We start from the raw sequence: 12962 nt of genomic DNA, 5'->3' as shown, positions 1-12962 counted from the left end.
CTCTCTGCACTGGGCAGGGAGGTTGTCCCTCTGCTGGTGGACAGGGAAATGGGGGGCGGGGACTCAGCTCAGGGAGAGGCACCTGGGGCTGAGGTGCTGCTCCCCAGGTGCTCGCTTTTCAGAGCTCCACATCCACATAGCTTAACCCAGGTGCACGGCATGGGCAACAGAGAGAGTTAGACTAGAGAGGAGGTGACCCTGGGAGGAGGGACTCCTGTGCCTAATTGCCACTGCCCTGGTGTCCTGTGCCAGCTTGTGGGGTTCCAGTGGTGCTGACAGTGCTGCTTCTGTCCCAGGCCTGGCCTCCTAGCCCCACTGTGGCCACTGCAGATGGGGAAACCTGAGGAGAAGGAAATAGTTGGACAAGGCAGTAGGTGAGGGATGCCTGGTGCTGGTTGCCTGGCTGGAGCCTACCAATGCCCACCGCAAGCCTCTCGCATGTGTCCTTTCAGCAGACGACAACTGTACCTACAACTACCACAACACCTGCCCCTACCACTACCCGGAAGCCTACCACTACCCAGCGCCCTACCACTACCCAGCGCCCTACCACTACCCAGAAGCCTACCACTACCCAGAAGCCTACCACTACCCAGCGCCCTACCACTTCCCGAAGGCGTGCCGCTCCCCGAAGGCGTACTACTACCCAGCGGACTACCACTACAACAACCCAGCCACCTCCCCCACCACCAGCTCCCCCGCCACCTGACCCACCACCTGACCCGCCACCTGACCCGCCACCTGACCTGCCACCTGACCCACCACCTGACCCACCACCTGACCCGCCACCTGACCCACCACCTGACCCACCACCTGACCCACCACCTGATCCAACACCTGAGCCAACACCTGAGCCAACACCAGACATGCCACCTGACACAACGACTGCCCCACCACCCGCTACACAGTTCATGCACATTGCCAACCCTCTGTACCTCCTTACACTCATCCCGGCCATGCTCATGTTCCCCTTGCTCTTCTATTGCATCTGGCGGCTATGCTTCAAGAAGGTGAGTGAAAAAAAAAAAAAAAAAAAGAAGGTGAGTGACTCCTGCCCACACAGCCCTGTGACCAACCCCGGGGGAATGCTGTGCCTGCCTGCCTGATCCCACCTGTGGGAGGTTCCCATAAGCTCCATACGGCCACGTGAGCAGACAAGGTGCTCTGTCCTCCTCTCCCGGCACAGCCTGGGCTTCTAAGGAGCCTCCTGCCATGTGCTTCCTTCAGGGAGCAAGCACATGTGCTGCCCTGGCCCCTGGGCAGAAGTGAACCCAGACAGCCGAGAACAGGGCTGCCTCACAGCAGCCAGCATTCGGAAGGACTCAGGGGACATATTGGAGGATGCCTGTGCTGGCGAGGAAAGAAGTGGTCCCACTGGAGTCACGGGTAGCCCCAAAGGGAGAATGATGCTGGCCAGACTCACAACCCTGGGGCAGCTGTGCCTTTGAAAACTACCTGGGTCTCTGCACATCTCCAGGGCCTCCCAGCATGCCTTCTTCAGTCATTACTAAGGGCCAGGTTGTGCTGGGTCCCTGCTGGGCACAAGGGGACACATAGGAAGGTGCCAACGTCCTTGCAGGAGCTCACAGTCTGGTATCCGGTCTGGTAATGTTACTTGGGGCATTGGGGTCAAAATGTCAGCCTCACAGTTTGTGGCAAGTGCCCTTTGTAACCAGAGCAACAGCAAAGGACAGAGCCGGCTTCAGGGAGGGATTGAGGCAGTGGCACTGGCTAGCTGGGTCTGCAAGGACACAGGCCAGAGCGTTGGATAGAGAAAGAGAAAAGCAGAGGCGCAAAAGAGCAGGCAAACCAACCAGAAACAAGCAGGTCAAATCAGGTAAAGGAGAGAGGATGAGAGAGAGGGAGCCCTGGGTGAAGGTGACTGTCATCCCTGAGGACTGGAAAGCCAGAGCAGACTTCGGGGGCGGGGTAGGGAGGGGAGGAGGAGGGGAGGGGGAAGGGGAGGTGGTGGAGAGAGGAAGAGTTTAGGCTGTGAGCTGTCATATGATGGTGGGCAGCTGAGGAAAACTGCCATGTCGGGGCCTCTCCCTGGGACCAGGCTCCTTAGTCTGGCTGTCTCCCTGTCAAACCCACAGGGAGCTCTCAATTCCCTTTGCTACCTGAGCAGCCTGAGGCTCAGAGGGGAGGCTCAGGGAGGAATGGGCACCCAGATTGGCACCCCAAACCCCATGTTCTGTCCTGCTGCTGCAGAGCAGGGCCCCCGTCAGCATGGCCATCAGCACCCTCCGTGCCCCTCCCAGCTGTGCTTATGTCTCTCTAACCTTCTAGACCATCAAGGAGCCACCCCCAGTGCAGAAACCAGAAAAGGTAAGTCCTGGTTTGGTCCTGATGCTGTCAGCAGGCCTGGTGGGCACAGTGACCTTGACAGAGGCCTCCTGCAGCCTAGGGGCTACTTCCACTCCCCCACCCACCAGCTCCACCCTCCTGGGCAGAGAGCCAGGAGGAACAAGAGGGTGTCAGAAGCCCAAGGAGGACATGGAACTCAGAATGTCACCCAGACAACCTTGCCCTGCGCCCAACGCGGCCTGATCCAGAGCACTGTCACTGCAGTGGCGGCCTAGGGGAGCCTGTTGCTGCCACTGCTAGGATCACAGTGACATAAAAGGGACTTTTCTTGCCAATTCCCAAAGGACTGTTTGCAGGGGTCCTTCCTCAGGACCAGGTGAGCTTTTCGAAAAGGAGCCTCAGGTCAGGGACCTGGACACCCCTGCAGGCTCTGGTTATACCCTGGGCTCCATTTCCTTGGCCCCCTCCATGTGTCCTCCCAGGGCAGGGACGTGGCTAGCGGTTGCCTGTAAGGACTGTAGGGCTGAGGAGGGTGCAGGGAGTCTGACCTGGCACTGAGCTGTGAGGGAGGCCAGAACCAGGGGAGCACAGGGACCTCGGGGTAGGTGAGCAGGTTGAGGTGGCTCAAACCAGTGCCCATATAAAGTAGGTGGACCTGGGCATGGTGTCCTTGAAACTCGGGGCCTGGCATCAGGGTGGGGGAGGCAAGAGGTGGGGGCAGGCGGGGGGAGATAGGCCTCCCAGCACTGGGAGGCCCCTGAGCTGGCTGCAGTGTGACATGGGAGGCTGGATCTGTCAGAGTCAGCTATTGCAGCCCTGTCACTGGCTAGTGCTCTCACCCTGATAGCCCTCCAGCTCAGCACACAGCCCAGGACCGGGCTTCCCAAGGGCAGTTTGAGGGAAACCAAGGGAACTGGAAAGTACCCCCTGGTCTTTCTGGAAAGAGCCATGTGTGCAAACCCACAGGACTGTGTGTGTGTGTTCCCTGGAAGGCACTCTGTGATGGGGCAGGTGCTACTCATTGGTGCTGGACTTCTCCCACAAAGGTTTGCTGAGTGGCCGAAAGCTGACAGGTGCGGGGCAACAGGAGGCCTGTGTCTGCACCCAGGAGCTGCCAGACCAGGAAGCAGACAGTGTTTTCTCTTTCTAGGAGCCAGAGACACGTCCCATACAGACATGTCCCACAGTGACTGTCCCTTGTTGTGGGTGCCAAGAGGACAGCATGCAAAGAATGGAGGTGAGAGGTGTCCTAGGGGTGGGAGCTGTGACCTAAGACTAAGATGTGGGAGGATAGGGCTGCAGGTTCATGCCACACAGTCCTGGGAGCCAAAGGCGTGGCTTGTGTGAGATGAAATGTATGGGCACTGGACTTCTGTCACTTGGGTACTCACCCCAGGTCTCCCCTTGGGCTTAGGGATTTCTGTGGCTGGCTTGCAGCCGGACCACCTTGGTTCTCACGGAAGTTGTCATCAACTCCACCAATGACTGGGGTTTCATTGGCCAGCAGATGGATGTGTAAAATCAACTTGAATCATAAACAAACTAGCACAGGCAGGGGGAAAGCTCTCAGCCAAGTGCCTACCACCATTGAACCACCCAGAAATGCCAGTGGCTCCTACTGTTCTTGCAGAAGTCCCCTCAGCGGAGTGTGGGCAGAGCTCACTGCATGGTCCTGGTGATCCTCTGAATTGGGGTGCTAAGGGCCCCACAGAGGAAGGGCCTGAAGGAAAAGTCCTTCTCCCAGGAAGTGCTGTGGTCACCCTGGGAGGAGAAGGCAGCCTGGCAGGGGCACGAGGTGACAGGAATGGAGACGGCAAGGCCCCATTGACTGGTCTGAGGAAGAGAGACCCCCACAGTGTCTGCTGGGCTCTGCTCTTCTCTCCCACAGTCTGCCCTGTCCCTGTCAGATCTATTGCTTCTTCCCTGAGATTCAGATGTCAGCTGCAGGGCTAACCCTGCCTCGCCCCCTGACAGTCAGAGGGGGACACGGAGAAGCCACACATACTTCAGGCAGGGCTGTGGCCGCTTGCCAGGACCTTGTGCTACCAGCTCACAGGCCTGCACTCAGTGACCACCCCCCTCCCCCAACACACACAGGAGCTGCCTGGCCCCTGCCCCAGGTCTAGGCTGCACTGATGTCCCGGGAAGTTCCTGACAACAGAGTGCTCACAAGCCATAGAGCCGGAGGGAATTAGACCTTCTGGAGGCAGCATCCATGCCTACAGCTTCCTCACAGCCACATCTGCTTTTCAGGACAAACTGGACATCTTGTGTGACTTTGTTCAAAACTACAACCAGGTGCCATTGATGTGTTGTCAGCTCTCGGACAAGGTAAGCAGGAGCATGGGGTAGGCTCGTTCCTTTTTGCCCTTGACAGTTGGACACTGGAATTGTGGGTCAGAGAGATCTGTCTGGGCATCTGCCAAGGGAGATGCTCAAAGCAAAATGGGGGCTCAGGAGCCTCTCCTGCCAGTGCTGGATGTGGCACCACTCATTTCCCATGCATTGTGGTCTCAAGAGTACCAGGAAACTCTTATCTAGAGCATTACCTCGCATGTGCCAACTTTAATAAAGGAAGGCAAACAGCAATTTCTATTGGCCTCCCAGCCCATAGACCCTCCCATCTGACCACTGACCCGTGAGTCCACTGGCTCCACCCCATCCACTGAATGTCTCCTGAGCTGGTCACTCAGGGCCAGGAGTAGTGGAGAGCATGGTGCCACCCTCCCAATGTTGTTTGACCAACACTGACTGCATTTACCAGACAGTAAATATTTCCTCTTTGGATCATTGACTGGAAGAGAAGCCAAATTGTGATAATTTTCCTCCTTAGAATAATCATAAAGATGTTAAATTTTTGTTGAATCTTTCACATGGGACAGCTGGGAGCCTAAGAACTTTACATGTTTTTCTACATTACTTTTGCCAGCAAAAGTAGGTATTAATATTTTTGTTCCGTTTACCAAGGGGACTGATGCGCAGAGAGGCTGAGTGACTTGTCCCAGCTCACAAAGGCCAGGAGTGGCAGAGCGGGACTCAAACCCGAGGCCTGGCCCCACCCTTCTCCCTGCTCTGCCCCCTTTTGAGTCAGCACTTCTGATCTCAGGAGGTTACCCCCAAACCACCAGAAGGCTCCCCTACTCAGGCCCAGGCCCAAGGAGCGTGGTTCTCCTGCCTCACCAGGCAATCACCTGCCTGGGCTTTGTGGTGCTCAGACCCTTTGCTCAGATGGCCCAGGGAGCCTAGAGGGTGCTCTTGTCCCCAGGGTCTGCAGTGAGGGTTTCATGGCCACATCCAGTGAACCCTGACTCTCAGTGGATAGGCAGGTGGGCATTTGGAAGCTCTGGGCTGTATCATTCTTATCCTTTTCTACGAGGCCTTGGGTACTGCAGCCTCCACAGCCTGTCACCCATCAGAGGGTGTCCCTACTGCCATTGTCCTATGGGGCTGTGTCCAATCTAAGGACCTTGGAAAGGGCTCATCCCTTCAGCACACACTCATTTAGAGAGAATAGCAATGCTGTGGTGGCGGGGACTGTAGGGCCTCCTTCATCCTTGCTTCCCAGGCTCTCAGTCCAGGAGCATCAGACAAGTTCCAGCAAAGGGAGTGCAGAATCACAACACTAGTGCTGCCCTGAGAAAGCAGGACAGACTTTTGATGCCTGAACCAAGGTCCCAAGGAGGAGCCCTGGCTGGATCCCAGCGCCCATGGAGGGGAAGGGCATCACAAAGGTTACCCTGTGGTCCTCATCATCCTGACTCCCACCCCCTTGAGCCAAGAAGACCACAGCCTCTGGTGCCCATTGCAATGACTTCTCAGGGACATTCTCTCTCTTCCCTACAGGGCAGGTGCATGGACGTCACTCTAGTGAACCCCCACTGCACACAAATGCCCTATGGCTCAATGGCCTGCCTTGGACCCAGCCAGGACTACTTCCCCCTCAACAGCTGCTGCTCGTGGTGCCAACACCACCCTCAGATACGTCCCCAACTTCCCTCAAGGATACTGCCACTGATCCCCCCCACTGCCCGTGCACTCTGCAGAACTACCTTGTCACTCCCACCCCATAGGCAACCTCTAAAACATTAAACAGCCCAGAATATTAAGAGCCCTTTGTGTACTGAACTGGACATATATTGAGTCCAATGCTGAAGATTGAGATGTGGTTTAAAGTCAAAAGGAGTTGGATTTGTTGCTGATTAGCATGAAAGATTATTAGCAGGTGAGCATTGCCCTCTGTGTGAGACATACCTACCAATACTACTCCTGCAGGAAAAAGCACCATGGTGTCCTGTGAATGTAGACATGGATGATTCCCACAGCCACAGCCTGGTCTTTGCTCACCACGGACAGTCATACCTGGGGTTTCAGTCATATTCAGGTCTTTGAAAAAAATCCCAAATCATCTTTAAAATATAAATATAATCCAGTGTCTATATTCACTGGCTTTTACTAAATCACTTAGGCAAGTTACTTAACCTATCAGTGCTTTATTTTCTTAATTGAAAAGTTGGAGATAATGGTGTCTCCTGTGGCCATGAGGCTGGTGGTGAGTGCTACAATATGCTCAGCACAGGGCCAAGCCCCTAGTAAAAACTCAGGTGCCTGTAGCTAATGTCTTCCCTCCCTACCCCAGAGAGGAGGAGGATATGAGCTCAGAGACATGAAGTAGGATTTTGAAAATCCCGGGCCATCATAGTGGAGACGATGCCTGGCTGTTTACCTCTACACACCAGGGTGTTGACACACATAAGCATTCACATGAAGGAGGGTGCTGACCATATGGGGGGCATATTTGGAGCCCACACCCATGTAACCTGCAAGAAACCATTGGAAAGAGTCTTGGCAACTACTGCTTCTTCAGAAATATTTTCCCTCCTATTCCCCTAATATTTCTCATGATATGAGAGAAATCAATGGTGCCCACTTTCCTGACAAAGCTGGGCAAGGGGTTTCTATAGCATTTTAGTGTGTGTGTGTGTGTGTGTGTGTGTGTGTGTGTGTGAGATTACCATTAGGTTTATGTAAAAAAAGTTTCATATATAAAGTAGTCCTTTTTTAATGCATCTAATCTCCTTGACCCTGTACAAATTTAAACCATTATCCCTTCCCTTTTATGTTTATGTTGTTACAAGTTATTTATGTTGTGTATTCATGGTCCCACTTGTAGTTTTGTGACTTTTTGTTCTTTATTTCAGGTAGAATAACCCCCTTGAGTACTTCCTGCAATGGAGGTTTCCTGGTGGTAAATTCCTTCAGGTGTGCATGGCTACAAAAGTCTTTATTTCTCCTTCATATCTATTCTTGGCTGGCAATTTCTCTCTTTCAGTAGTTTGAATATTGGGTTCCACTCTCATGTAGCTTATAGGGTTTCTGCTGAGAAATCTAATGATAATCTAATGTAATGGGCTTTCCTTTATGGGTTACCTTCTTTTCCCTGGATGCCATGAGTATTATTTCTTTGTCATTAATTTTTGACAGTTTTAACACAATGTGTCTTAGAGAAGGCCTTTTTGGATTGAGATAATTTGGTGTTCTGTTTGTTTCTTGGATTTGAGGATCTAGCTCTTTCCATAGGTTTGAAAAGTTCTCATCAACTATTTATTTAAATAGGCTCTCTGTTCTCTTCTCCCTCTCTTCTTATTATAGTATTCCTATTATTCTAATATTGCTTTTTCTGTTAGAGTAGATAGTTCTTGTATAGTTTTTTTCTTTTTTATGCTCAAGTCTCTTCTTTCCCCTGTGTCATTTCTAAATTTTTATCTTTCATATATCACTAATTCTTTCCTCCATCTGGTCTGATTTATTGCCTATGCTCTCTAGTTCATTCTATATTTCTTTTATTGAGTTACTAGTGACCCAGTGCACAAAATTTGTGCATATTAAAAGGGAATTAATTAGAGGAAATATTTTAATATTGCTATTTGCCCTTTCTCTATAATAGAAGTGTCAGAGATGAAAGAAAATTAGTAAAATGTATATGAAAATCTTCCTCCTGTCAGAGTCTGGGGCACACCACAGGACCCAGAGTCAAGTCCCTGTGCACCTGGAAATTGTGCGAGAACCAGACGCGGCCAGCCCCACCACTATTGGGCGAGATCCAGACCCAGCTGGCCCCACCCCTGTCAGGCCCCACTGGGTGGGGGTTGCAGCTTCAAGCCCCCCAGCCCAACACTGGTCAAGGGGCTCAGCCTCAGGTCCCCCATCAAGCACTACTGGGTAGGGGGCACATCCTCAGGGCCCCTGTCAAGCCCTGCTGAGCAGGGGCGTGCAGCCTCAGGTACCCTTGCCCACTCTCAGGACCCTGGCTCAGTGCTGGGGCAGGGGGCGTAGCCTCAGTTCCCCTGTCCCTGGGTGGAAGGCATGGCCTGAGGTCCCCCTTCAAGCTACTCCAGATGTTGAGCATGGCCTCAGGTCCCCTGTCAAGTCCCGCAAAGCAGGGGATGAAGCCTGAGGCCCCCCAGCCCAGCACCAGGGTGGGGGGTGCGGACTGAGGTGCCACGCAGCTGATCGCTCATTACGGCTTATTATGGGAACCCCACTTCCACTGTGGATGCAGCTATCTTGTGATGGTGTGATGGAGTGAGGGTTAGTTTGTATATTACCTCTTTATTATATACAATTCATCTCCAGTATATACACCTGGGGTTTTTGTTAGTTATAATCAGTTTTATAAAGTATTAGATTTGTTCAATGATTTTAATTAAACTGAGTTCATTTAACTTATTGTTTTCCTCCATCTCATTGAGTTTTTTTCAGAATTGCTATCTTGAATTTTCTGTCATATTAATCACATATATCGATGTCTCTGAGTTCATTTTCTGAACATTTTTTTATTTTCTTTCTGAGCTGCCTCATTGCCTTGGTTATTCATGGTATCTGATGGGTTCCTTCTCTGTCTAAGCATCTAGGTATGAGTGGAACTTCTCTAGTAGATTGATAAAAAGCCTTTCTAATGTTCCCTAGCAGGTGGCACTGAATCTCAAGATTTACTTGTCTTGCTCTGCCCTGGCTTTTAGATATCTGCAGGGTGGTGAAAAAACAATGGCCTGTGTTCCCTGGGAAGTTGGATGCCTCCACTGTTTTCCGGTCCCTGTGTTTCTGGGGACCTACCACATAGGGGAATGTGGTGGGTGATGGGATTCCAAATCCATGAAATCCCAGTGCTGTCACCTGCAGACAAATGCTGCCAGCAGTGCAGCTGCGATAGGTGGGGGTGAGGTGAGCTGGGAAAGCTGACTGCTGCCTTTGTGACTTTGCTCTCCCATAATGGTGACTGGCAGACCTCAGCAGTCTCCTGTATCTACTCCCAACCCCGGGGTGAGTTGAAGAGTGCACCTGTTACTAAGAGAAAAAACTGCTTATGTAGTACAAGTTCTCTGGTTTGCAGATAATGTGCTGTGCAACCAGACACTCACTTATTGATCTTCTTCTTGGGCCTGCTGCCAGCTCTGGGAGGGTGAGAGGAGGCGAGCTCTGGGAACATGAAGAGGGTCAGCCAGTTCCTGTGGCTTTGTTTCTCTGTCTGAAAAGCCCTTCGCCAGACAACTGTGGCCACACCTCTGTGCTTCATCCTTTCCCAGGTCACTGAGCTCACCCTCAGCTCCGACGGCCACTCCTGTAGGAATGTTCACTGTGTCTTTGCTCCTCCCAGCTGAAGGACATGTCAGCAACAGGCGGAGTCCTCCTCTCTCTGGCCTAGTCCCACAGGGAGCTCCAGGCTGCAACCTCTGGGCTGAGTCTCTGGCCCATTTCAGCTCTTCTCCCTTCTCACCTCCCCGGTTAACCCCCACATGACTACCTTCAGAAATGTTTGTGCATGAGCAGTGAATCTTTGTTGGATTATAGCTGTTCAAATTGTTAAAATATCAAGATTGAAACCTAGGGGACTTCTCACACTACCATTCCTTTGACATCCTAGTAATAACTCTCTATCTTAATGTTGATGTGGTAGAAGTATTCTCTTTAAAATCAGGAATGCTCCCATCATAGCTTCAGTCAATATTTCATTAGAGAACAACTAGTCAGCACAATGCTTTTCCTCTTTTGATTTTAATTTTACAAGAAACAAAAAAAACTCTGTAGATAACACATTAGAACAAAAGAGTTTAAAATTTGGGTGATGTATCAATATTAAATATATTTTTTCATAACAACAAGGAAGAGTTTAAAAGATTGTTGGTGAGATGTCATTTACTATAGCAACAAAAATATGGGGTATTTAACACAAGTCAAGACATTTTTAGGAAAATTCATATGGAAAGCATTAAAAAAGACCTAAATAAATGGGGACATGGCTACATTCGCTGATAAGAGGAGTCCAGATTGCAGCTACAAGATCCCTGCATATGTTTCAACATATATAATGTTATTGTAATAAAATATTAAGAGGGTTTGGGGGGAGTGGTGACTTTATGAGCTGATTCTCAAGTGCACATGAAAGAACCAATACCCACCAATTATCATAAGGCAGTGAGGTGGATGGATTACCCTTCCTAACAAGGCTTGCTGTAGAAGTCTGTGTTTGTTGGGTAGGGCACTGATCCCATGTGTATCAGAATCTGTTGGGTTCTCTTCGGTAACAAAAGCCCCCAAATAAGATCAGCTTCAAAGCAGAAACTTTATTGTCCACTCACATGTCTCACTGCCCCACATGCACCGTTCACCCAGGTTCCCAAGAAGGTGCTGCACATCATGTTGCTCAGGTGCAAGGAGGCTGGGTCCGCCTGAATCATAACTACACCCTTAAAGATGCCACCCAGGAGTGGCACATGGGACTCCTGTTACCATTTCACTGGTGGAGTCAGGCCCAGGCCTGCAATGCATGTGGCAGGGAAGCACAACCTTCCCGAAAGAGGTAGTCACAGTGAGGAGCACAAATACAATGGCCCACACGATAACAATTAAGATACTGTGGGATTGACACTAACTATATAAACCAAAGGGCAGATGAAGGGAATGGAACAGAGAGCACAGAACCAGGCCTGCATCTATGGAACTTAAAACACATCAAAGGTGACATGCAAATCAATGAACAGAAGACCTATTTCATCAGTAATTAGGGGAATACAAAGTAAGCCCAAAAGTCTAGTCAATAGGTAAATATATGAAAATGTGACAATACCAAGTGTCATGAAGGTTGTAAAACAAAGAAACCCTTCTGTACTATTGAAACAATACATCAAATTTCCTTGATTCTAAAATATCATTTAAGATAGCTCATTATCTTGAAAACTACTCCAAACAGCAGTGACAACAACTGCAACACTATGCCTTTATCACTTGTAATTTTAATTTTATTGAAGGATTTATTTTACACTTATTGGAGAGGTGTTTTTACCATATTATCACTCTTTTGGGGCTTACTTAAACAATGAAATATTAAAATAAAAACTGTTTAAGATATTTCTGAAAACATTTTACAATCCCAGCCTGAGTTTTTGAGTCACTTTTGAATCAAAGTTTCTATGCCCATGTTTCCCAGGAGGCAGAGACAAGCCATCCCACTCAGCCCTCTCTGAATTTCTGGTTCTCGTTGATGTCATTGAGATTGGGGTGGTTTGTTGCACAAGAGTAGACAACTGGACGGTCCACCACGCACAAAGGACTTGGCTTCCTTGCACGACCTTCTTCCCCGTCTGGACCCTTCCTTCCCCTGGTGCCTGCATTGTCCACACGTGTGACCATTACAACACTCTGGCCTCCCAATTCCTTCAGCTCCTCACCCGCAGCGATGAGCTTATCTAAGTCACCTCGGCTGCCCTCTCAGTGTACAGAAAGGCAGAAGTTCTCAAGAACCCTAATGACCACCTGGGTGTGGGGGGAGGTGAGTTAAGGCACAAACGAGGCCTCCTCTAACTGTCCCTCCAAAGATCCCAGACTCCCACCTGGGTTGTCAATAGGCAGGTCACTGAGCAGAGCTGCAGGTCACAGTCACCATGACAACCTTTATGGCCATCATAACAGGGCATTCTGCCTCCACAGGGCAGGGGAAGGGTTCAGCGGGTGGTGGGGGCCCTTGCCTTACAGTGAGACTCTGGCCTCTTCTGCCCAAAGGACAGGTACCAGTGGAGGCTCACAGGGTGACATGGTGAAAGGGCTGAGGGACCAAGGCCCCTCAGCACAGGAAGAGGTGGCAGGGGTGGCAACCTGCGGTGACCTGAGGTGGCCTGGCATCCTGTGAGGCCATAGAGGTTGCCAATAAAATGGGGGCTGGTGGCTCTGGGATGCCAGGTCCTGCACTGTTCCTGCTTCTGGTGCTGCCACCTTCTCTGGTGAGCAAGAAGAGCTTCCTACACAGCGTCCCGGGATCCAGAGACTTCCAGCACCTCAGCCTGAGCTGGGAAAGCCTCCACCGCCACCTCAGCCAGGACGGGGGGAACTTCCGCCACCACCGCAGCCTGGGTGCCTGGCAGGTGCAGACAAAACAGAGTTTTATCTGCGCAAATGACTTCTACTTCGTCTTGGACATGTGAGTGCCCTCGTGGGATGGCCCCAGGTGTCCCAGGGTGCTGTTACCCATAAGGACAACATGGACAGGACATGACCAAAGGGGAACCCGGATTATGAGGGACGGGAAGCAAGGCTGGCTTGGCTGGACCCTAGGAACAGATCGGTTGGCCCCCTTGTTGCTGAGGCAGAAGAAACATCCTAGG

General features: G+C 50.9%; 2 protein-coding genes across 2 annotated transcripts in view; both read left to right on the top strand.

Moving 5' to 3' along the window:
- Nucleotides 1-12490, top strand: part of LOC132214626 (anthrax toxin receptor-like) — a 122905-nt gene extending 110415 nt beyond the window's left edge. The window contains exons 13-19 of the mRNA XM_059661963.1: nucleotides 456-746; nucleotides 843-1010; nucleotides 2290-2328; nucleotides 3458-3544; nucleotides 4561-4638; nucleotides 6151-6377; nucleotides 12364-12490. Of these exons, the coding sequence (XP_059517946.1) occupies nucleotides 456-746; nucleotides 843-1010; nucleotides 2290-2328; nucleotides 3458-3544; nucleotides 4561-4638; nucleotides 6151-6377; nucleotides 12364-12490 (1017 nt within the window). The remainder of the gene's footprint in view (nucleotides 1-455; nucleotides 747-842; nucleotides 1011-2289; nucleotides 2329-3457; nucleotides 3545-4560; nucleotides 4639-6150; nucleotides 6378-12363) is intronic.
- A 22-nt stretch (nucleotides 12491-12512) lies between these two features.
- Nucleotides 12513-12962, top strand: part of LOC132214625 (anthrax toxin receptor-like) — a 68173-nt gene continuing 67723 nt past the window's right edge. Inside the window, exon 1 of the mRNA XM_059661962.1 lies at nucleotides 12513-12778. Within this exon, the coding sequence (XP_059517945.1) occupies nucleotides 12513-12778 (266 nt within the window). The remainder of the gene's footprint in view (nucleotides 12779-12962) is intronic.

This window comes from Myotis daubentonii, chromosome 13, assembly GCF_963259705.1.
Source record: "Myotis daubentonii chromosome 13, mMyoDau2.1, whole genome shotgun sequence".
Lineage (NCBI taxonomy): Eukaryota > Metazoa > Chordata > Mammalia > Chiroptera > Vespertilionidae > Myotis > Myotis daubentonii.
This window is presented reverse-complemented; position numbering and strand designations above follow the sequence as displayed.